The following is a 23,245-nucleotide window of genomic DNA, read 5'->3' on the forward strand; positions in this document are numbered from 1 at the left end:
AGGTTACGGATCGAACTCTAGTCGGACCAATGATTTTTCAGTCTGCCTTCTAAGGTTATATTACTCTCTCAACGATGTGAGGATTCGCCAGAGGCGACACGTGGCGTGGATTGCACGCTTAGCTGTACGTCTCCTTTCCCTGGTTTTGTTAGTGTCTGACAAGTTGCCAAAGTGGCGTCCAATTGACAGATTTACACCAGACTATTAGACCACATGAAATTATTATTGTCAGGTTCTACACATATCTTCTTCTTTTATACATATTAAATTAAAGTCCCCCGAGCGTTTTCCTGTCGCTATGTGAAGGCTAATCTCAGTAACTAATCTAGGTATTTTAATACAGTTTTCTCTAATAGGTACAGTGATATACAAGGAAGGTTTGTGTATATCGTTTACAAATACTTCATGAAAACGTGGTTTAGTCCCCCAACACTGTGAAAATTATGCGAATTGTGATAGCTCCGCCATTGGGTGGGTACCAATGCCACATGGCAGACAGTGCTTTGTACCAGGTGTTACATGGCAAGAGACGCTTTGCACTAACATTGTGTGGCAGGTGGTTGCTAAAAATGATTCAAATGGCTCTGAGCACTATGGGACTTAACATCTGAGGTCATCAGTCCCCTAGAACTTTGAACTACTTAAACCTAACTAACCTAAGGACATCACACACATCCATGCCCGAGGCAGGATTCGAACCTGCGACCGTAGCGGTCACGCAGTTCCAGACTGAAGTGCCTAGAACCGCACGGCCATACCGCCTTGCTTCCCACCAATCAGTACATGAGAACTCAAACACAAAAGGTTACGAACGTGATTATCCACAATGATATATGCGTTAGGTATCAAAATTACACATGATGTTGGACAGCGACAACAGGAGAGGAAAGGACGCTGCCTGAAATTACGTTAGTGGCCAGGGCAGGTAACCGGAACTCTAACGGCCACAAGGCAGAAAATTCCACTGGTGCACTCGAATTGTAGTGAACCAATGTAGTTCATTGCACCGCATGGCGGCTAAATTTCAGCAATAGAAACATTCGGTGTTGTTCACAGGAAAACCTCCTCAACAGCGAACCACCGAAACGAATCACACAACATGAATGCACGTGGCTTGGGTAGTTGAAACCACTACTCAACTTTGACGTCCTGGGTCGGTGAACCACGAAGCTCGTAGCGATCGGACACCTCCACACACGCTCCGACACTGCGCAGGGACCGCCCGCCGACCCAGCCGACTGCACCGCGCGGAGATAACTTCCCTGGTCCGCAGCAACCGACCGACTCCTCCCAGCATGCCGACAACCTCTAAAATAGTCGTCAGTGGAAGTAACGCCAACAACACACACAATCTGACAAACACTTGCACGAAGAGCTGAACGATACCCAACAGTAACTAAGCACACACGAAAACAAATCGGGAGTCGATGCACGCACGCACGCACGCACGCACACACACACACCCACACACACACACACACACACACACACACGACTCATGAACGATTGGCCAGCCAACACGCGTCGTCCGGTAGGACGACTGACCGACGATGCACCAAGACCCTGGCCCGGCTCAAGTGATGCGCGGCGGCAATGGTCGGGCGAGCCGTGTCGACGCACACCTCACTGCTGCTCCAGCCCGACTGCACTAGTGCCGCATTGCAACTCCCCGACTGGCAGGTGCGGACTGCGCTCCAGACGCGTTCCAACTGACTGGCAGACCCGAACTGGCTATCCGTGCTCGCTTACGACAGACAACGACCGTTAAGATAATAGCAGTCAAGCAAAGTTACTACTAGGGGGGATATATCGATACGCGCTGCTAACGCCGCTCACGGTCAGGCAAAGCAGCAACTCATTGACAGTAGGAATCTAAATTAACGTAGTGAGGTGGAAGTACGTTATAAACAGGGTGTAAAATACATGATGGCGGGAACACGAGCCAAGCACGGCTCACCTTGTACTCTGCCTAGCATTAAAGTCTGTTGTTAGTTCCGCCACAGTTCGCCGCCTGTTCTGTTTTACCAGTCTGTCCATTCTACGGCGTTCGACATCTATACTGAGGGATGGCCGCCCAACCTCATGACGCCTGGACGTGGTTTCGCCACGTCTTGAAGACACTCACCACAGCTCGAACACCCGACAAGTCGTGCAGTTTCCGGAATGCTCGTGCCGAGCCTCCGGGTCGTCACAACCTGCCCTCGGTCAAACTCAAATAGATCGCGCGCCTTCCCCAATCTACACAGGGACAGCACGCTTACTTTACTGATGCTACGTGCACCGTGCGTGTGTCTGACTAACAGTCGTTCCTAGCCAGATGACACTGCTATCGCCTGGATGGTTCTATATCGATAGTAGGTCGATGGTCATAATGTTCTAGCTGTTCAGTGTATGTAAGACAAAATATTTGCATTTAAGTGAGAATACTAGGAGCGAAAATAAAGTAATGAGACTGAGTTTTTTTTCAGCTGCTTTGTTCCAATAACGTTATAATTGAACATTATTCCTTTCAAAGTACTTGACTTGGGGAGCCACACGGAGCCAGAGACTGTCGTTCCACTAATCATAGTAACGCTGGAACTTAGATACTGGAATAACCTTTAGCTGGTCGGTTACAGCTATTTGAATATTGCCCAGGACTCCAAAGCGATGTCCGTGGATGTGTTTTTTCAATATTGAAATGAGAAAAAAGTCACAGGGACTCAAGTCGGGTGAATAAGGAGGCGGAGGAGCGACAGGAATGTTCTTACTGGTCAAAAAACGGTTTACGGTAATTTATGTGTGGCATGGCGCTTTGTCATGATGTTCCACCCAATTGTTTTCAATGTTCGGTCTCTGATGAACGGTTCTATGCCTAAGATTCAACTTTTCCCAAATCATTTAGACTACAGCCAGCTGTCAACCGACGACCTGTCGATATTAGCATCAGTTCCTGAAACCGAAGGCGTTCCACTACGAGTTCATCTTCAATTGACTATGCCTTCAACCACTGAAACACCTGGACCATTGACAAACCGCTGTCTCTTCAGGCCTGCTGGAATTTATCAAATTTCCACGTTGCAACAGATCGAAGTGTGAAGCAAAATCTGATCGCACACCATTCCTCGAAATTCGTGTCACTCATTTAGAACTGATAAACAGACAACCACCATGGCACAAGCAAAGTCCAATGCACACTAGTGGCGTATCACATGTTTACCTGCCACCCCTCCAAGTCCGGTGTCGCCGGTGTTGCCGGACCGAAGACTACGCTATCAGTATACAGGGTTGGTCCATTGATCGTGACAGGGCCAAATATCTCATGAAATAAGCACCAAACGAAAAAAACTACAAAGAACGAAACTTGTCTACCTTGAAGGGGGAAACCAGATGGCGCTATGGTTGGCCTGCTAGATGGCGCTGCCATAGGTCAAACGGATATGAACTGCGTTTTTTAAAAATAGGAACCCCTTTTTTTATTACATATTCGTGTAGTACGTAAAGAAATATGAATGTTTTAGTTGGACCACTCTTTTCGCATTGTGATAGATGGCGCTGTAATAGTCACAAACATATGGCTCACAATTTTAGACGAACAGTTCGTAACATGTAGATTTTTTAAATTAAAATACAGAACGTAGGTAGGTTTGAACATTTTATTTCGGTTGTTCCAATGTGATACATGTACCTTTGTGAACTTAGAATTTCTGAGAACGCATGCTGTTAGAGCATGATTACCTGTAAATACCACATTAATGCAATAAATGCTCAAAATGATGTCCTTCAACCTCAATGCATTTAGCAATACGTGTAACGACATTCCTCTCAACAGCGATTAGTTCGCCTTCCGTAATGTTCGCACATGCATTGACAATGCGCTGACGCATGTTGTCAGGTGTTGTCGGTGGATCACGATAGCAAGTATCCTTCTACTTTCCCCACAGAAATAAATCCGGGGACGTCAGATCCGGTGAACGTGCGGGCCATGGTATGGTGCTTCGACGACAAATCCACCTGTCATGAAATATGCTATTCAATACCGCTTCAACCGCACGCGAGCTATGTGCTGGTCATTCATCATGTTGGAAGTACATCGCCATTCTGTCATGCAGTGAAACATCTTGTAGTAATATCGTTAGAACATTACGTAGGAAATCAGCATACATTGCACCATTTAGATTGCCATCGATAAAATGGAGGTCAATTATCCTTACTCCCATAATGCCGCACCATACATTAACCCGTCAAGGTCGCTGATGTTCCACTTGTCGCAGCCATCGTGGATTTTCCGTTGCTCAATAGTGCATATTAAGCCGGTTTACGTTACCGCTGTTGGTGAATGACGCTTCGTCGCTAAATAGAACGCGTGCAAAAAATCTGTCATCGTCCCGTAATTTCTCTTGTGCCCAGTGGCAGAACTGTACACGACGTTCAAAGTCGTCGCCATGCAATTACTGGTGCATAAAAATATGGTACGAGTGCAATAGCTGTTGATGTAGCATTCTCAACACCGACGTTTTTGAGATTCCCGATTGTGGCGCAATTTGTCTGCTACTGATGTGCGGATTAACCGCGACAGCAGCTAAAACACCTACATGGGCATCATCATTTGTTGCAGGTCGTGGTTGACGTTTCAAATATGGCTGAACACTTCCTGTTTCCTTAATTAACGTAACTATCCGGCGAACGGTCCGGACACTTGGATGATGTCCAGGATACCGAGCAGCATACAGAACACACGCCCGACGGGCATTTTGATCACAACAGCCATACATCAACACGATATCGATCTTTTCCGCAATTGGTAAACTGTCCATTTTAACACGGGTAATGTATCACGAAGCAAATACCGTCCGCTCTGGCGGAATGTTACGTGATACCACGTACTTAAACGTTTGTGACTATTACAGCGCCATCTATCACAAAGCGAAAAAAGTGATCCAACTAAACCATTCATATTTCTTTACGTACTGCACGAATATGTAATAAAAAAAAGGGGGTTCCCATTTTAAAATAAGCAGTTGATATCCGTTTGACCTATGGCAACGTCATCTAGCGGGCCAACCATAGCGCCATCTGGTTTCCCCCTTGAAGCTAGACGAGTTTCGGACTTTGTAGTTTTTTCATTTGGTGCTTATTTCGTGAGATATTTGGCCTGGTCACTATCAATGGACCACACTGTATATGTATGCATTTCAGGATTTACCTCACTAAAGTAAGACAAAACGCGTCTCGAAAACAAAAAGTGCGTTTGCTGACGAATCTTCCAGGCTGTATGGCCGTGATTCCTGACGTTTCGTCCATAGCTACACTGAACATCTTCGGAGGTATTCCTGGCGACGCTGAATATTGCCGACTGTCGGCAAGAGTCAGCGTCACGTCGCCCGGAGCATCTGTGAAGACGTCCAGTGCAGCTCTCGAAGAAACGTCAGGAACCGAAAAAGTTTCTTACGTCAGGAACCAAAAAAGATTCTTCGACCACGGTCATGCAGCCCGAAAGGTTCAGCAGCAACTATGACTCCTGGTTCTGAAAGCATTCATTGTATGAAAAGTTGCATTTATTCACTTCACGTAGGCAGACAGAAAAAACATTGACAAACAATAATAAAGTTGTCATCTTGTAGAATCTGGTGTACTGTCGGTGTTCCGCGTCTTCCTGACACAATATTTCGACGTCTTAACTCAGGAAACAACTGACGAAGATGCCGAGTTACGACGTCAAAATATCGTGTTGGGAAGACGTGGAATACCGGCAGCACATCAGATTCTGCAAGATGACAACGAATCTCTGGGAAATTCTTAGAAATAATAATAAAGTCATTAGTTTGATATCTGTTTATCGAATGATATTATCCTTCGCAGAGAACGAATACTTCTCGCTGTCAGTGACTGCCACATTTGAAGCTATTCAAAATGGTTCAAATGGCTCTGAGCACTATGGGACTTAACTTCTGAGGTCATCTGTCCCCTAGAACTTAGAACTACTTAAACCTAACTTAACTAAGGGCATCACACACATCCATGCCCGAGGCAGGATTCGAACCTGCGACCGTAGTGGTCGCGCGCTTGCAGACTGTAGCGCCTAGAACCGCTCGGCCACCCCGGCCAGCTTTGAAGGTGCAGCAAGTGGGGCAGTGAGCCGCGTGCGGTGTGACACGGAGGGCTGGTCTGGTGCAGGAGCTGATGGACGAGATGTACGACGAGTACGAGGACCCGGAGGACCCCGTGGCGAGCGACGACGACCCGCCGGCCGACTCCCCGCCGGAGGCGGAGACGACGACGACGACGTCGACGACGACGACGACGACGATTCTTCAAAACTCAGCTGCGACGCCTGCCATCGGCAACGCCACGTGCTCGGGTAAGGCCGTCTTTCTTAGCTACACTTAGCTAGTGTCCACAAGTATTAAGGAGATTCCGTATGATTAAAAACAACCGTGTTATGATTGTCGTCAAACTCAACCATAACAGGAAACACATGACATAGCAGAAATAAAAGATAATAACGTCGGTAAGAACAATCCGTACATTCAGCAACAAGTAAAGGAGCCAAACGAGAAATCTGGAAAGGGAATTAAAGTTCAGGGAGGTGGAGCAAAAACTTTTAGACTTCAGGTGTATCCGATAGAGACTCGAACAAGCAACCATTGCCTTTCATGGAAAGTGCTTTGAAAATTATGTTTTATTTTAATTAGGGCCTTCATCTTTCCCTATAGCCTATATTTGCTCTCGCCATTTGTCTTCGGTAGTGCGTGGACTCTGTGGCCTTACTATTTTGACTTCATTGGCGCGTTACCTTTGTTGTCATGCAGTCTGTTAAGTCATCGTATTTGCAGAATATCTAATGACAGATCTTAAAACGATAAACGAGAATGAATAAAATGTCTTGAGTACAAATCGGAATTTATCTTGCAGTTTTCACGGTACTTAAAAACGGAAATAAAATATTGTTCCTTCTAAAATTAGAAGTTCATAGGAACTGGCTGCTTCAGAAACAAAGTTAAATTCTTGAGGCCATTTATCTACTAGTATTTTTGATGGAAGTTTACTTCTTTCTTCACAAGAGGTGAAGACGTGGCCTAGCTCGGGGTAAAAGTTGCCTACTTTGATCAGTGGTACTTTATCTGCAGGAGTCATGACAGGGAAGAGTTCTATCGTATTTTACTGAATACAGGGATTGAACAAAAAATGGAAACACAACAAGTGATTGCTTGAACATAAATACAAACACTAGCCAGGCCTGCAGGTTGCGCTGTTGTATTTGACCACATACGCCACCTGTGCAATGTCCTCAGTACGTGGCAAGAGTCACTCGTGATCAGAACAGTGTTCTGTGTATATTTGTGAATGCACTATGACGGAGCTAAGTAAATTCGAACGCGTACAAATTGTTTTTGCTCGTACGGTGGAAGCTTCCGTAACCAAGGTAGGAGAAATGTTTGGTGTTTCAAAGGCACTGCATCGAAGATTTATGCGGAATTCGTGGAAAGCGAAAAACTATCCGCCAAGACGCAACGCGGACGAAAGTGTGTGTTGAATGATCGTGACGAAAAATAATAGGACGACAGCTGCAGAAATCACTGCAGAACTGAATGTTACACTCACGAACCCTAACGGTACCAAAACAACGGGAAGGGAGGTCCTTAAGCAGAGAATTTCAGGCCAGCTGGAATTCCAAAACCTGTCATCAGTGATGCAAATGGCCGTAACAGGAAAACATGGTGACGAAACCATAAAAGCTGGACTATTGAGCAAATGAAGAAAGTTATTTGGTCGGATTAGTGTAGTGGCACCCGGTTTCCATCTTCTGGACGAGTTTACGCTCCAAGAGTGAAACAAGGCGGGTGTTCGGCGATGATTTGGGCAGCCATATCGTGGTGTTCCATGAGCCCCATGGCTACTCTGGAGAGTCGCCTTACTGCCAAGGCTTATGTCATCATTTTGGCTGATCAGGTCCATCGCATGGTACAATGTTAGTTTCCCAATGGTGATGCTTTGTTCCAAGACGGCAGAGCTCCTGTTCACACAGCTCGCATCGTCCAGGACAGGTTTTATGAGCACGAGGATGAATCGCCGCAACTCCCCTGACCACCACAATCATCAGTATTATGGAGACTTTGTAGTCTATTTTGGAGAGAAGTGTGCGTGATCGCTTTCCACCTCCATCATAGTTACCTAAACTTATCACTGTTTCACAGCAACAATAGCACAAGGATACCTTGAAAACCATGAAGAACCTGTCTTTATCCATTCCGAGACGACTGCAAACTGTTTTGAGTGCGTACGGTTTCTCCTGCAAGGTATTGGGCATAGTAATGTGTTTTTGAAGTTTCCATATTTTTGTTCGTCCCCTATATGCACCATAACTGCCTAGTTGACCTTTTCTTCGGTCTAAAGTCGCTCTCTGGAAAGGAACTTAGAATATGTTTTCCCTATAGACATGGCGACAAAACAAAGCTATTTTGTGATTTGGTTTCCAGTATTGGTAGGGCAGTGCTAAATGTTATATCTTGCTCAACACGTCTTCATTACTGAAATATGATAGCTGAAAGGAACGTTCACACTGAGCTATCCAGGCAGGACTGAAGACCCGTCCTTACAGCTTTACGTCCGCCAGTACCTTATCTCCTATCTTCCACACTTCACAGACGTTCTGAGGTATACCTTGCTGTGTGGTCATGAGTCATGCCAAGATAGCTCAGTCAGTAGAGGATTTGCAAGCGAAAGACGAGGTTTCCACGTTCGAGTCCCAGGTTCGAGTCCCTGACCAGCTAAGAAGTTTCAAATCAGAGTATACTCCGTTGCAGAGTAATAATTAATTCTAAAAACACTGAGGTCTGCTCATGACATTATCGTGGGGAGGCGGCAAACACCTTGGACGATAAAATGAACGGAATGGATACTGTCTTAAAACGAGTTTACAACGTATCAACAAAAATAAAATGTGGGTAATGGAATGTAGTCGGATTAAATCAAGCTACGCTGAGGGATTGAGGTTAGGGAATGACATGCTAAAAGTAGTAGTTGAGGTTTGCTATTTGGACAGCAAAATAACTGACGTAGGCAGAAGTAGAGATGATATAAAATGAGGGTTGACAATAGTAAGTAATGCATTCCTGAAAATGAGAGATCTGAATACATCGAATGTAAATTTACGAGAGGGGTTTAATATGTAATGCAGGACTTTTTTCTGAGAATAACTGGGTTTTATTCAGGATTTCAATACGCCATATTATTCCCCACTGTTTTGGTACAAAACCTTGTTTTTCAACATAATCTCCATTCAATGTGTCGGCCTTACGCCACCTCGCTGGGATGGCCTGTATGTACCTCTCTAGTAGTCGAGGTCGGAGCCAACGTCTTGCTGCATCAGTAACCTCCCCATCACCCGCGAACTGCTTGTTGTGGAATGCGTCCTTAATTGGACCAAACAGGTGGAAGTGTAAAGGTGCGAGGTCTGGGCTGCACGGTGGATGATCAAGAAGAGTCCAACGAGGTTTTGTGAGCTCCTCTCGGGTGTGCAGACTTGTGTGAGGCCTTGCGTTGTCATGGAGAAGGAGACGTTCGTTTGCATTTTTATGGCGACAACACTCTGAAGCCATTTCTTCAGCTTCCTGAGTAGTACAATACAGTTTCGAGTTGATCGTTGCACCATGAGCGAGGACATCAAAAAGAATAACCCTTCCAGAGTCCCAGCAGATGGTCGCCATGACTTTACCCCTTCAGCGTACGGCTGTGAAATTTTTCTTCGGAGGAGTGGTGGTGTCGTGCCACTCCATGGACTGCCGTTTTCTTCATGTTCGAAGTGATGAACAAATGTTTCATCGCCTGTGACGATGTTCGACAAAAAATTGTCACAATCAGCCTTGTAGCGCACAAGCAGTTCCGCACAGACGGTTCTTCATTGCTCTCCATGGTCTTCTGTTATCCGGCGAGGAACCCAGCGTGCACACATCTTTGAGTATCCCAACTTGTGGACGAGGGTCATAGCTCTACCGACATATAGGTACAGTTGAATAACAAGGTGTTTTGTTGTGGTCCATCGATCATCTCAAATGAGAGTGTCCGCACGTTCCAACATTGTGGGAGTCACGGCTGTGTGCAGCCGGCCGGCATGCGGGGAGATCGGACAGGTTTGCGCGACCTTGTTGCGATGATGAGAGACGCCTCGCCGAACGACTCACCTTGCTCTTGTTCACTGCCAGGTCCCCATAGACATTCTACAAGCGCGTTTGAATATCTGCTAACCTCTGGTTTTCCGCCAAAAGAAACTCAGAACAGCTTTCTGGTTGGAACCCACCTTCGTTACAAACGCCATTCTGAAGGCTACGTATACTTCATGAAACTACAGGGGCTGATGCAGAAATACTCCACGATATTAGCATTTTTCAACCGAAATGGACCGAGAAAAAAGTGTGTTGTACTACTTACTGAACGTCCCTCGGCTGTGTAAGGAAGTCCTCTTAAGGTATTTGTCTGGGGTGTAGCCTTGTACTGAATTGACTGGTGGAAGATGAATATTTCTGACAAGAAAAGAATGGAAGCTTTTGAGATATGGGGCTACAGAAGAATGCTGAAGATTTGATCGTATGTCTGAAGAGAAGATACTGAATCTAATTTGTCAGAAAAGAAATTTATGGCACAATTTGAGTTAAAATAGGTATCGATTGACACGGCACTTACTGAGGCATCGAGGAACTGTCATTTTGGCAACAAGGGAAGTGTCTGGTGTAACAATTGTAGTGAAGCACCCAGGCTGGACTGTGTTAAGCAGGTTCAAACAGACATAACTTGCAATAGTTACGCAGGTATGGTGAGGATTCTGCATGGAGAGCTACATCGAACCAGTCTTTCGACCTAAAAGAACAACAAAATGGACGAATCAACTTTCAAACCCAACACGTTTGAAATGTGACGAAAGGATATGTCCTAGTGTTAAGTAACAAGTAACGGCAGAACTGAAAGGTATTACATCAGTCACTGACACTGTACTCTTGGATCCTTCCTTCCAGATTAGACCGAACACTCGATATGGCCAGAATTTGACTGTGTCAAGTTCGACTTCACTGTGATTTTTCGCAGTGCTCCCAACCTTAGGGGCTAGTCTTATACAAATTCCTCGCAGAGAGGAGTGTGCTAGTGTCATCTGTAGCCCTTAACTTGAAGAAGAACATTCTGAGAATGGACGTCTGGAGCATAGCACTGTATGGATATATGTCATGGGCTGGTAGGAAATCCCGAAAAGAGGAAAATTCGAATGTTTGAGATTCAGTGTTACGGAAGGTTGCCAAAAGTTAGGCAATCTGTTAAGATAAGAAATGAGGAATACTTCACACAATCAGCAAGGAAAAAATATGCGGAAAATACTGACTACAAGATGGGAGAAGATGAGAGCGCATGTTTTAAGGCGTCATCAGGGAATAACTTGCGTCGTACTAGATGAAACCATAGAAGTAAAAAAGTGTAAGGGAATGGATGTAAGTGTTAGGAAGTGCTACTCTCAGTTGGCGGAAAGTGACGTGGGTGACAACTTATGATAATCACGAATTCTTTGAATAAATATTTCAGGCAGTACGAAGTCTTGAATGAGAAATCCGATTTAGGGACGTGTTTGTAAACACGAAAATATGTAAACAACTTCCTGTTGCATCAACGTTGATGATCCTATCTTGAAATTCAATATTCTGTTATCTGTGATGTGTTCACGTAATTTTGTGATAGAGTGTGGAAGGTGATCGATTACTCGTTACATGATCTTGCAAATTTGCGTTTAATGTGTGCTGCAACGTGATGGTTATCCCGAAAGACTGAACAAATACCCAGAGAACTGTTTTCCAACAGGCGTCAGCCTCATAGGAAGAAATTTGGTGCCACAGAGAGAAATGTTCTAAGATCATTCCATGGTTATGGACGTAGCATTTGTACAGTTTATACTGATGTGATAACATGAAAATAAAAAGAAAAGAAACAGATAGACGTAAATATGACACTGTATACAGCCAAGGTTTGATGATGTGAGCTGTGTTGATAAGCTACTAAACAAAGGAACAGTAAGTTTTACAGATGTAACAAAACCTTCACAATTAATGGACTGACCTTCTCGGATCTGTTTTTCAAGCCACAAGAGCTGGCCAAGGTACTCGGTACTGAGTTGTTCGCACAGTAGTAACTGTGTTGGATCGTGTGGGAGAAGGTGCACTCGTCCGTAGAATGCACGCTTCGAATGCTAAGTATGCACAATACTGCCGGAGTAACTGAAGAAAAACTTATAGTACATGCATTGAGACTGGCAGTCTCCTATTTTTACGTGTGATATGAGCTCAAGGTGCTTCATTAAATTTAGAGTGTGGTGCCGCATAAATTCAGCCTTTTGGGCTGTATATCACTCAGCCATCTTCAGAGTGAGCCGGAAGAATGATGCTTCAGTGCTCGTTCCGTCCTTTTAAAGTCACGGACTGGGCCACGGGCATGCGGCCACTGGATTTGTTACTCAACTGATACATATATACATTAATCCTTCTTCCATAGATCATGAATACGACATTTCGTAATGATGTGGAACGTGTCACTTTAACATAAGTTTTCTTTACACAAAATAATTAATTAATTATTTTTTTATTTATTTTTTTATTTTTTTACAGTTCCCACTTCATATCTAAGAATTCATCTATTGAGTAGAAGGAGTTGTCATTTAGAAATTCGTTTAATTTGCTTTTAAATGTTGGTTGGCTATCTGTCAAACTTTTAATACTATTTGACAAATGACCAAAGATTTTTGTGGCAGCATAATTCACCCCTTTCTGTGCCAAAGTGAGATTTAATCCCGAATAGTGAATATCATCCTTTCATCTAGTGTTGTAGCTATGCACTTCGTTGTTATTTTGAATTGGGATGGGTTATTAATGACAAATTTCATAAGTGAATATATGTATTGCGAAGATACTGTGAATATCCCGAGTTCCTTAAATAAATGTCTGCAAGGTAATCTTGGGTGGATTTCAGCTATTATTCTGATTACACGCTTTTGTGCAATGAATACTTTCTCTCTTAATGACGAATTGCCTCAAAATATAATGCCATATGAAAGCAGTGAATGAAAATAGGCATAGTAGGCTAATCTACTGATATGTTTATCACCAAAATTTGTAATAACCCTAATAGCATAATTAACTGAACCTAACCGTTTCAGCAGATCATCGATGTGTTTCTTCCAATTCCATTTCTTATCAATGCACACACCCAGAAATTTTGAGTATTCTACCTTAGCAACAGAATTCCGTTCATAGTCTATATTTATCAATGGTGTTATGCCATTTACTGTACAGAACTGTATAAACTGTGTTTTCTCAAAATTTAGTGAGAGTCCATTTGCAGAGAAGCACTTAATAGTTTTCTGAAAGACATTATTTGCGATTTCCTCAGCTGATTCTTGCTTCTTGGGTGTGTTTACTATACTTGTATCATCAGCAAAAAGAGCTAACTTTACATCATCATGAATATAGAGTGGCAAGCCGACAATAAATATTAAGAACAATAAGGGACCTAAGACTGAACCCTGTGGGACACCATTCCTGATACCTCCCCAGTTAGAGGACTCTGCTGGTTTTTCTAGACTATCTGCACTGTTAATTTCAACATTCTGCATTCTTCCAGTTAAGTATGAAGTAAACCATTTGTTGAACTATCCCACTCATACCACAATACTTAAGCTTATCTAGAAGAATTTCATGATTCACACAGTCAAAAGCCTTTGAGATATCACAAAATATCCCAATAGGTGATGTTTGGTTATTCATTGCATTTAATATTTGATCAGTGAAAGCATATATAGCATTTTCTCTTGAAAAACCTTTCTGAAAACCAAACTGACATTTTGTTAGTACTTCATTTTTACAAATATGTGATGCTACTCTAGAATACATTAGTTTTTCAACAATTTTGGATGAAGCTGTCACAAGTGAGTTGGGCGGTAGTTGTTAGCATCAGATCTATCTCCTTTTTCATGCAATGGTTTAACAATAGCATATTTCAGTCTATCTGAAAAAATTCCCTGTTTCCGTGAGCTACTACATATGTGGCTGAGAATCCTACTTATTTGTTGGGAACAAGCTTCTAGTATTCTGTTGGAAATGCCATCAATTCCATGTGAGCTTTTACTTTTGAGTGAATTTATTATTTTCCTAATTTCAGTAGGAGAGGTGGGTTGAATTTCAATTTTATCAAATTGCGTAGGTACTGCTTTTTCCATATACTGCCTTGCATTTTCTAATGAATATCTGGAAACTATTTTCTCTAAAACACTTAAAAATGATTATTAAAAATGTTTTCTAGTTGTGACTTCTTGTTAGCAAACTTTTCATAGTGTTTGATAGAAATACAGTCTTCCTGTGCTCTCGGTTGCCCTGTTTCCCTTTTCGCAATATTACAAATTGTTTTAATTTTATTATCAGATGTGCTAATCTCAGACATAATGCACATACTTCTGGACTTTTTAATAACTTTTCTTAATGTAGTGCAGTAGTTTTTATAATGTTTCATTGTTTCAGGATCATTACTCCTCCTAGCTATAAGATACACTCCCTTTTCTGTTTACAAGATAGTTTTATCCCTTTAGTAAGCCATGGCTTTTTACATGGTTTCTTACAATTGTATTTCACTGTTTTCTTAGGGAAACTGTTTCCAAATATACTCACAAAGGTATCATGAAATAGGTTAAATTTTAAATTAGCATCATGTTCCTTGTACACCTCATCCCAGTCTAACTATTGCAAGCTTTCCATAAAATTTTGAAGTGTTAAATCGTTAATGGAACGCACTATTTTGGAGGAGTGTTTTGCATTACTATTTGGAGCTATATCATATACTGTAACTAGCTGTGCATCGTGATCAGACAGACCATTCTTAACAGGAAAAGTTTTTATTTGATTGAATTGATCTTGGCCTATGAAAACGTTATCTATCAGTGTGCTGCTTTCTTGTACCACCCGAGTAGGAAATCCAATGACCAGTCCACGTTCGGAGCCACTGAGCTCCCCTGGCCAACCCATTCTGTTGTTAGAGCTTTATACTGACAATACAAGATCAGACAGTGTGCAATACGTTTTGTGTTCGTCCTGTCAAATATGGCTCTGGTCTACGACACGTTCTCAAACTCACGGAATCGTTTATGGCATTAATGAAAATTCCGAAAGCTTGCCCGCTCTTGCATAAATGTGTACGGACGCCCAAGCGTGCGGAACAAGTAAATAATTTCGAACTTTTTTCCACAGAGGCTCCCGCCAGCACCACCACCACCGCCGCCGCCGTCCCATCCGCCAGCACCACGACCCCCGCCAGCACCGCCAGCTCCAGCACACCGGCGAAGCGCAGACGGCGCTGCAGGGACGGCTTCTATCGCAACCAGGCGGGCCGTTGCGTCCGCCTGCAGTTCGCGCAGTGAGTACTGTGCTCACACCTCACTGCTTCATTCCTTGTGCCAGAGAACTTCTGTAGTAAATGACTGACCTCCTTCATGTGAAGCAATAACAACATCGTCTTCCAATGAAACAAGCACACTAGATAAAAAAATTAAAAAATAAACTAAATTGCCCTAGGAGCCGACTGCTGTGGTCGAGCGGTTCTAGACGCTTCAGTCCGGAACCACGCTGGTGCTACGGCCGCAGGTTCGAATCCTGCCTTGGGCATGGCTGTGTGTGATGTCCTTGAGTTATTTAGATTTAACTAGTTCTGAGCCTAGGGGACTGATGACCTCAGATGTTAAGTCCCATAGTGCTTAGAGCCATTCACCTTAGGAGACGTCACTTTAGTATCGTCTAAAGCCTTGTATACCGTTGATACTGACATCGGTTCGACGTGGCAGAGAGTCCACAAACTTTTTCAAGAACTCCATATCCAGGTGAAGCCACTTATTAATGATCAGATTACACAGAACTGCCAAATTTCGAGGATGTTAATCGTTCCTTCTCACTTGCTGTGCCGACCGCTGTGGCCGAGCGGTTCTAGGTGATTCAGTCCGGAACCGCGCTGCTGCTGCGGTCGCAGCTTCGAATCCTGCCTCAGGCATGGATGTGTGTGATGTGCCTAGGTTAGTTAGGTTTAAGTAGTTCTAAGTCTAGGGGACTGATGGCTTCAGATGTTAAGTTCCATAGTGCTTAGAGTCATTTGAACCATTCACTTGCTGTTCCAAGTAGTCCCACACATTTGAGGTGCCATTGAAACTGGATAATTAAGCCGGCATGTCGACATGGTAGAGGATGCTCGAGTGTTCGTCAAATATGGAAAATGCGCGAGCTGTCCTGTGAAAAATGCTCTCATCGTCCTAGAAGATGGGAGCGTCCACGACATACACATCTGTAAAACAAAAATATAATTAATGTAGAGTAATAAATTTTTAATACAATTATCTAGCTGTCATATTTAAGTTGTTAACATTGCGAGATCACAAGTTAATGTAAGCACGAGATAAGCCATTGCAAATGTGAATTGATGGTGCATTAATAACCGGTATAACCACCAGAATCTTAAACGCAGTCCTGAAAACATGGATGCATTGTGCTGTACAGATGCCGAATGTCAGTTCGTGGGATGGGGTTCCATGCATGTTGCATTTGGTTGGTCAATACAAGGACGGTTAATGCTGTTTGTGGATGATGCTGGTATTGTCACCCGATGATGTCCCATATGAGCTCTATTGGAGACAAATCTGGTGATCGAGCGGGCAATATGTCTACACTCTATACAGCACATTGGGTTACAACTGCGATATGTAGGCGAGCGCTATGCTGTTGGAAAACACCCTCTGCCTTGCTGTTCATGACTGGCAGCACAACAGGCCGAATCACCAGACTGACGTATAGATTTTCATTTAGAGTGCGCGGAATAACCACGAGAGTGGTGCAGTCATACGAAATAGCACCCAAAAGAATAACTCCAGGTATAGATCCAGTGTGTGTAGCGTGCAAACAGGTTGCTTGCAGGCTCTCAACTAGCCTCCTTTTAACCAACACACGTCCATCACTGGCACCGAGGCAGAGCCAGCTTTCATCACAAACACAACACACCTCCACCCTGCTCTCCAATGAGCATTCGCTTGACACCAGTGAAGTCACAAATAGTGGTGGTTTGGGGTCTGTAGAATGTACGCTACAGGGCGTGTGGCTCGGGGCTGTTCTTGAAGTACACTATGTGATCAAAAGTATCCGGACACCCCCAAAAACATACGTTTTTCATATTAGGTGCATTGTGCTGCCACCTGCTGCCAAGTACTCCATATCAGCGACCTCAGTAGCCATTAGACATCGTGGGAGAGCAGAATGAGGCGCTCCGCGGAATTCACGAACTTCGAATATGGTCAGGTAATTGGGTGTCACTTGTGTCTTACGTCTGTACGCGAGATTTCCACAATAGTAAACATCCGTAGGTCCACTGTTTCCAGTGTGATAGTGAAGTGAAAACGTGAAGGGACATGTACAGCACAAAAGCGTACAGGCCGACCTCTTCTGTTGGCTGACAGAGACCGTCGACAGTTGAAGAGGGTCGTAATGTGTAATAGGCAGACATCTATCCAGACCATCACACATGAATTCCTAACTGCATCAGGATCCACTACAAATATTATCACAGTTAGACAGGAGGTGAGCAAACTTGGATTTCGCGGTCGAGCGGCTGCTCATAAGCCACATACCACGCCCAAACGACGCCTCGCTTGGTGTAAGGAGCGTAAACATTGGATGATTGAACAGTGGAAAAACGTTGTGTGGAGTGACGAATCACGGTACACAATGTGGCGATCCGACGGCAAGGTGTGGGTATGGCGAATGCCCGGTGAACGTCATCTGCCAGCAAGTGTAGTGCCAACAGTAACATTCGCAGGCGGTGGTGTTATGATATGGACGTCTTTTTCATAGAGGGGGCTTGCACCCGTTGTTGTTTTGCGTGGCACTAACACAGCACAGGCCTACATTGATCTTTTAGACACCTTCTTGCTTCCCACTGTTGAAGAGCAATTCCGGGATGGCTATTGCGTCTTTCAACACGATCAAGCACCTGGTCGTAATGCACGGCCTGTGGCGGAGTGGTTACACGACAATAACATTCCCGTAATGGACTGCCCTGCACAGAGTCCTGACCTGAATCCTATACAACACCTTTGGAATGTTTTGGAACGCCGACTTCGTGTCAGGCTTCACCAACTGACATCGATACCTCTCCTCAGTGCAGCACTCCGTGACAAACGGACAGCCATTCCCCGAGAAACCTTCCAGCACCTGATTGAACGATGCATGCGAGAATGGAAGCTTTCATCAAGGATAAGGGTGGGCCAACACATTCCAGCATTACCGATGGAGGGCGCACGAACTTGTAAGTCATTTTCAGCCAAGTGTCCGGATACTTCTGTTACAATTCGTTGCGTCGATGCGGTGCCAACTGTTGCTCAGATTGCTGCTGCAGATGCAGTACGATGCGCCAGAGCTGTACGCCTGATCTTCTTGCGAACGTAAATTCTCGTGATCACTGCTGCTAACAATCACGCACAGTGTCTACATACCTGTCAAGTCTTTCTGCAATAACGCAGAAGGAATGTTACACGACTTTATTCAAACTCAGTGAGGTGTTGATAATGGCGTCTTTGTTTCCTTAAAGGCATTCAACTCACGAAGTCGAATTTCAAAGGTAACTAACGCTCAGGAGAGTTACAGTGGGTATTAAAAGCAAATCTGAAGCGCATCCTAATAGTGGCGCCACTCTTATACGACTGGAGCGAAATCTGAATAGACATCATCTTTCATATGTAGAAAAACACCTACCAACTTCCGTTTATGTCATACAACTCCTTCTTAGTGTTGCGCCTTAGGTACACGCCTTAGGTAGTACATCCATTCTTATTATAGTTAAGTTGAATTTCAGGAGTAAATTTCAGTATTTGAAACTAGTTCGTCGTCAAAGATAAACGGCTGTTATCATCTTGGAAGACTGGAAGTGCCCCCAATATACATATCATGGAAATATAGAAGAAAGGGCAATTTTTATCACCGAGAATTTCGTCTCTCTGCTCGGCTTTTCTCCTTTAACGTTCAGTTGTAGAGTGGGAGCTGTGGATATCAACGTGTCTGAAGCGCTTCCACCTCTAATTTAGCGGGAGGTCATGATTAACTCTTCTTCATGATTCAAACATTTCATTAGGTTCGTGAAGTGGCTTTGGGCAATCTTTTCTCTTCTAGCTTTAATCGCGCACATTTTCCCTTAAAGCTCGTAGGGTTTGTATGCATTTGTTACGTTCAATAAATGCTGCACTCTGACTGTTGACGCGTGTGGTCATTGGTTTCAAAGCTTCACGATAGTTGAGATTAGTCTAAATTTTTCGTTTCCTCATACGAATCAGCCTTGACTGGAACACCTTTAACCAAATTCTTTGACTTGTCTTCCAAGTAGCCTCGGAGCAAGACGCGCTTGTGTATAGCACAGATTTCTGTCCAAGGACGACTGAAACTGTTCCCAAGTCTCAAACTCTAATCTGATAGTCGGGAGTTCGACTGTAAGTGTCACGGGAACAGAAGGTGCTGTCGCAACTGCAGCTGGCGTAAGGCCAGGTTTGCAACCTATGAGGACAAACATTTTGCAGTCTTTCTTGTGGACTTCGGAATTGCCTTCCTACCTATTTCGACACATTCTTCGCACTTCGTAATGTTGATGTCATACAAAAATGATTCAAATGGCTCTGAGCACTTCGGGACTTAACTTCTGAGGTCATCAGTCCCCTAGAACTTAGAACTACTTAAACCTAACTAACCTAAGGACATCACACACATCCATGCCCGAGGCAGGATTCGAACCTGCGACCGTAGCGGTCGCGCGGTTCCAGATTGTAGCGCCTAGAACCGCTCGGCCACCCCGGCCGGCGTCGATGTCATAGCCTGTGCCTAAGAGCAGATCCTGGATAGCATGGTCTAGTACTTCCAAACAATCTAACAGCTCTTGCAGTGTCTTTCGAAAGTATTAATAAGTAGTAGCTTTGCTTGTGCCTCCTTCATCAATTTCCACACTGAGCCATGTTACTAGTGTTCTTTCAGTCTTTCATTTTCTTTTCAAATTTCGCAGACGTATTTCTGTATCTGTCTCAGTCAAGGTGTCTTGAACGGCGCCGGCCGCTGTGGCCGAGCGGTTCTATAAGCTTCAGTCCGGAACCACGCTGCTGCTGCGGTCGCAGGTTCGAATCCTGCCTCGGGCATGGATGTGTGTGATGTCCTTAGCTTAGTTGGGTTTAAGTTGTTCTGTCTAGGGGACTGATGACCTCAGATGTTAAGTCCCATAGTGCTTAGAGCCATTTGAACCATTTCTGAATCTTGAACGGCCATCACACGGGATAACCAAACAGTGCACATCTACATCTACATGTTTATTCTGCAATTCACAATGAAGTGCTTGACACAGGGTTCATCGAATCACTTTTGAGCTACTTCTCGAACAGCACCCGGGAGAAACGAACACTTAAGTATTTCCGTGCAAATTGTGATTTCTCATATTTTATTACGATGGTCATATCTCCCCATGTAGGCAGGCGCCAACAAAATATTTTCATAGTCTGAGGAGAAAATTTGCGATTCAGGTTTCATGAGAAGGTGCTCCTGCAGTGAAAAACGCCATGTTTTAATGACTGCCACCCCAATTCGTGTATCACATCCGTGTCACACTCTCCCTTATTTCGCTATAGTACAAAACGAGTTGCGCTTGTTTGGACTAGTACTCCGTCAATTGTATCTGATGCGGATCCCACGCCGTACAGCAATATTCTAGAAAAAAAAAAAATGTTTCAAATGGCTCTGAACACTATGGGATGTAACATCCGAGGTCATCAGTCCCCTAGAACTTAGAACTACTTAAACCTAACTAACCTAAGGACATCACACACATCCATGCCCGAGGCAGGATTCGAACCTGCGACCGTAGTGGTCGCTCGGCTCCAGACTGTAGGGCCTAGAACCGCACGGCCACTCCGGCCGGCATTTAGAGTCAATTGCCGCTTCTTGCGCCATACAGGTACCTCGTCTAAATCATTTTGCAATTCGTTTTGATCATCTGACGACTTTACAAGGCGGTAATTGACATCCTCACCCACAAACAATTTAAGAGGAATCCTCCGATTGTCTCCTAGGTTGTTTACGTACACTACTGGCCATTAAAATTGCTACACCACGAAGATGACGTGCTACAGACGCGAAATTTAAGCGACAGGGAGAAGATGCTGTGATATGCAGATGATTAGCCTTTCAGAGCATTCATACAAGGTTGGCGCCGGTGGCGACACCTACAACGTGCTGACATGAGGAAAGTTTCCAACCGATTTCTCATGCACAAACAGCAGTTGACTGACGTTGCCTGGTGAAACGTTGTTGTGATGCCTCGTGTAAGGAGGAGAAATGCCTACCATCACGTTTCCGACTTTGATAAAGGTCGGATTGTAGCCTATCGCGATTGCGGTTTACCGTATCGCGACCTTGCTGCTCGCGTTGGTCGAGTTCCAATGACTGTTAGCAGAATATGGAATCGGTGGGTTTAGGAGGGTAATACGGAACGCCGTGCTGGATCCCAACGGCCTCGTATTACTAGCAGTCGACATGACAGGCATCTTGTCCACGTGGCTGTAACGGGTCGTGCAGCCACGTCTCGATCCCTGAGTCAGCAGATGAGGATATCTGCAAGACAACAACCATCTGCATGAACAGTTCGACGACGTTTGCAGCAGCATGCACTATCAGCTAGGAGACCATGGCTGCGGTTACCCTTGACGCTGCATCACAGACAGGAGCGCCTGCGATGGTGTACTCGACGACGAACCTGGGTGCACGAATGGCGAAACGTCATTTTTTCGGATGAATCCAGGTTCTGTTTAAAGCATCATGGTGGTCGCATCCGTGTTTGGCGACATCGCCGTGAATGCACATTGGAAGCGTGTATTCGTCATCGCCATAATGGCGTATCACCCGGCGTGATGGTATGGGGTGCCATTGGTTACACTTCTCGGTCACCTCTTGTTCGCACTGACGGCACTTTGAATTGTGGACGTTACATTTCAGATGTGTTACGACCCATGGCTCTACCCTTCATTCGATCCCTGCGAAACCCTACATTTCAACGAGCGAGGTGGCGCAGTGGTTAGACACTGGACTCGCATTCGGGAGGACGACGGTTCAATCCCGCGTCCGGCCATCCTGATTTAGGTTTTCCGTGATTTCCCTAAATCACTCTAGGTAAATGCCGGGATGGTTCCTCTGAAAGGGCACGGCCGATTTCCTTCCCCAGCCTTCCCTAATCCGATGAGACCGATGACCTCGCTGTCTGGTCTGCTTCCCCAAAACAACCAAACAACCAACCTACATTTCAGCAGGATAATGCGCGACCGTATGTTGCAGGTCCTGTACGGGCCTTTCTGGCTACAGAAAATATTCGACTGCTGCCCTGGCCAGCACATTCTCCAGATCTCTCACTAATTGAAAACGTCTGGTCAATGATGGCCGAGCAACTGGCTCGTCACAATACGCCAGTCACTACTCTTGATGAACTGTGGTGTCGTGTTTAAGCTGCATGGGCAGCTGTACCTGTACACGCCATCCAAGCTCTGTTTGACTCAATGCCCAGGGGTATCAAGGCCGTTATTACGGCCAGAGATGGTTGTTCTGGGTACTGAATCATCAGGATCTATGCACCCAAATTGCGTGAAAATGTAATCACATGTCAGTTCTAGTATAATATATTTCTCCAATGAATACCCGTTTATCATCTGCATTTCTTCTTGGTGTAGCAATTTAATGGCCAGTAGTGTATGTGGGCAACTTGCGTAAATAACTATTGTTATGTTATTTCTTCACATGTTTCTTCATGTCCCCTCTAATCTCCCTGTAATACAGTGGAACGGGTTGTGGCTGAGAGCAGTCTGTTAGAGGCATGTACTTGTTTACAGAACTAGCTGGAGCCCAGGAAGGCAGTAGTTGTGACATGAAGCAGACGCGATGGACGTTACCGCTATAAGAATAGGTTGGAGCACTTCGGTGAATGGGCGATAGTATGAATAGGCAAAACAGAGATTATCTGTTGTTGATTCTAAAGTACGACGAGGACTTTATTATATTTTATTATATTCTATTACATTTTATTTAATTTCATGACTATTTTGTGCATTACTTAAGTGCCTGTGCATGAAATATTGAACACAGGCAGTCCAGGTACGACTCCCAAAGCGCTTAGCTATGAGTAACATTCCTCTCATTTG

The 23,245-nt window shown here is 44.4% G+C and overlaps 1 protein-coding gene across 1 annotated transcript in view; it reads left to right on the plus strand.

Moving 5' to 3' along the window:
* LOC124624188 (salivary glue protein Sgs-3-like) overlaps positions 1-23,245 on the plus strand; it is a 43,402-nt gene that overhangs the window by 12,015 nt on the left and 8,142 nt on the right. Inside the window, exons 2-3 of the mRNA XM_047149091.1 lie at positions 6,157-6,340; positions 15,249-15,414. Of these exons, the coding sequence (XP_047005047.1) occupies positions 6,157-6,340; positions 15,249-15,414 (350 nt within the window). The remainder of the gene's footprint in view (positions 1-6,156; positions 6,341-15,248; positions 15,415-23,245) is intronic.

The sequence above is a fragment of the Schistocerca americana genome, chromosome 1 (assembly GCF_021461395.2).
Source record: "Schistocerca americana isolate TAMUIC-IGC-003095 chromosome 1, iqSchAmer2.1, whole genome shotgun sequence".
Classification (NCBI taxonomy): Eukaryota; Metazoa; Arthropoda; class Insecta; order Orthoptera; family Acrididae; genus Schistocerca; species Schistocerca americana.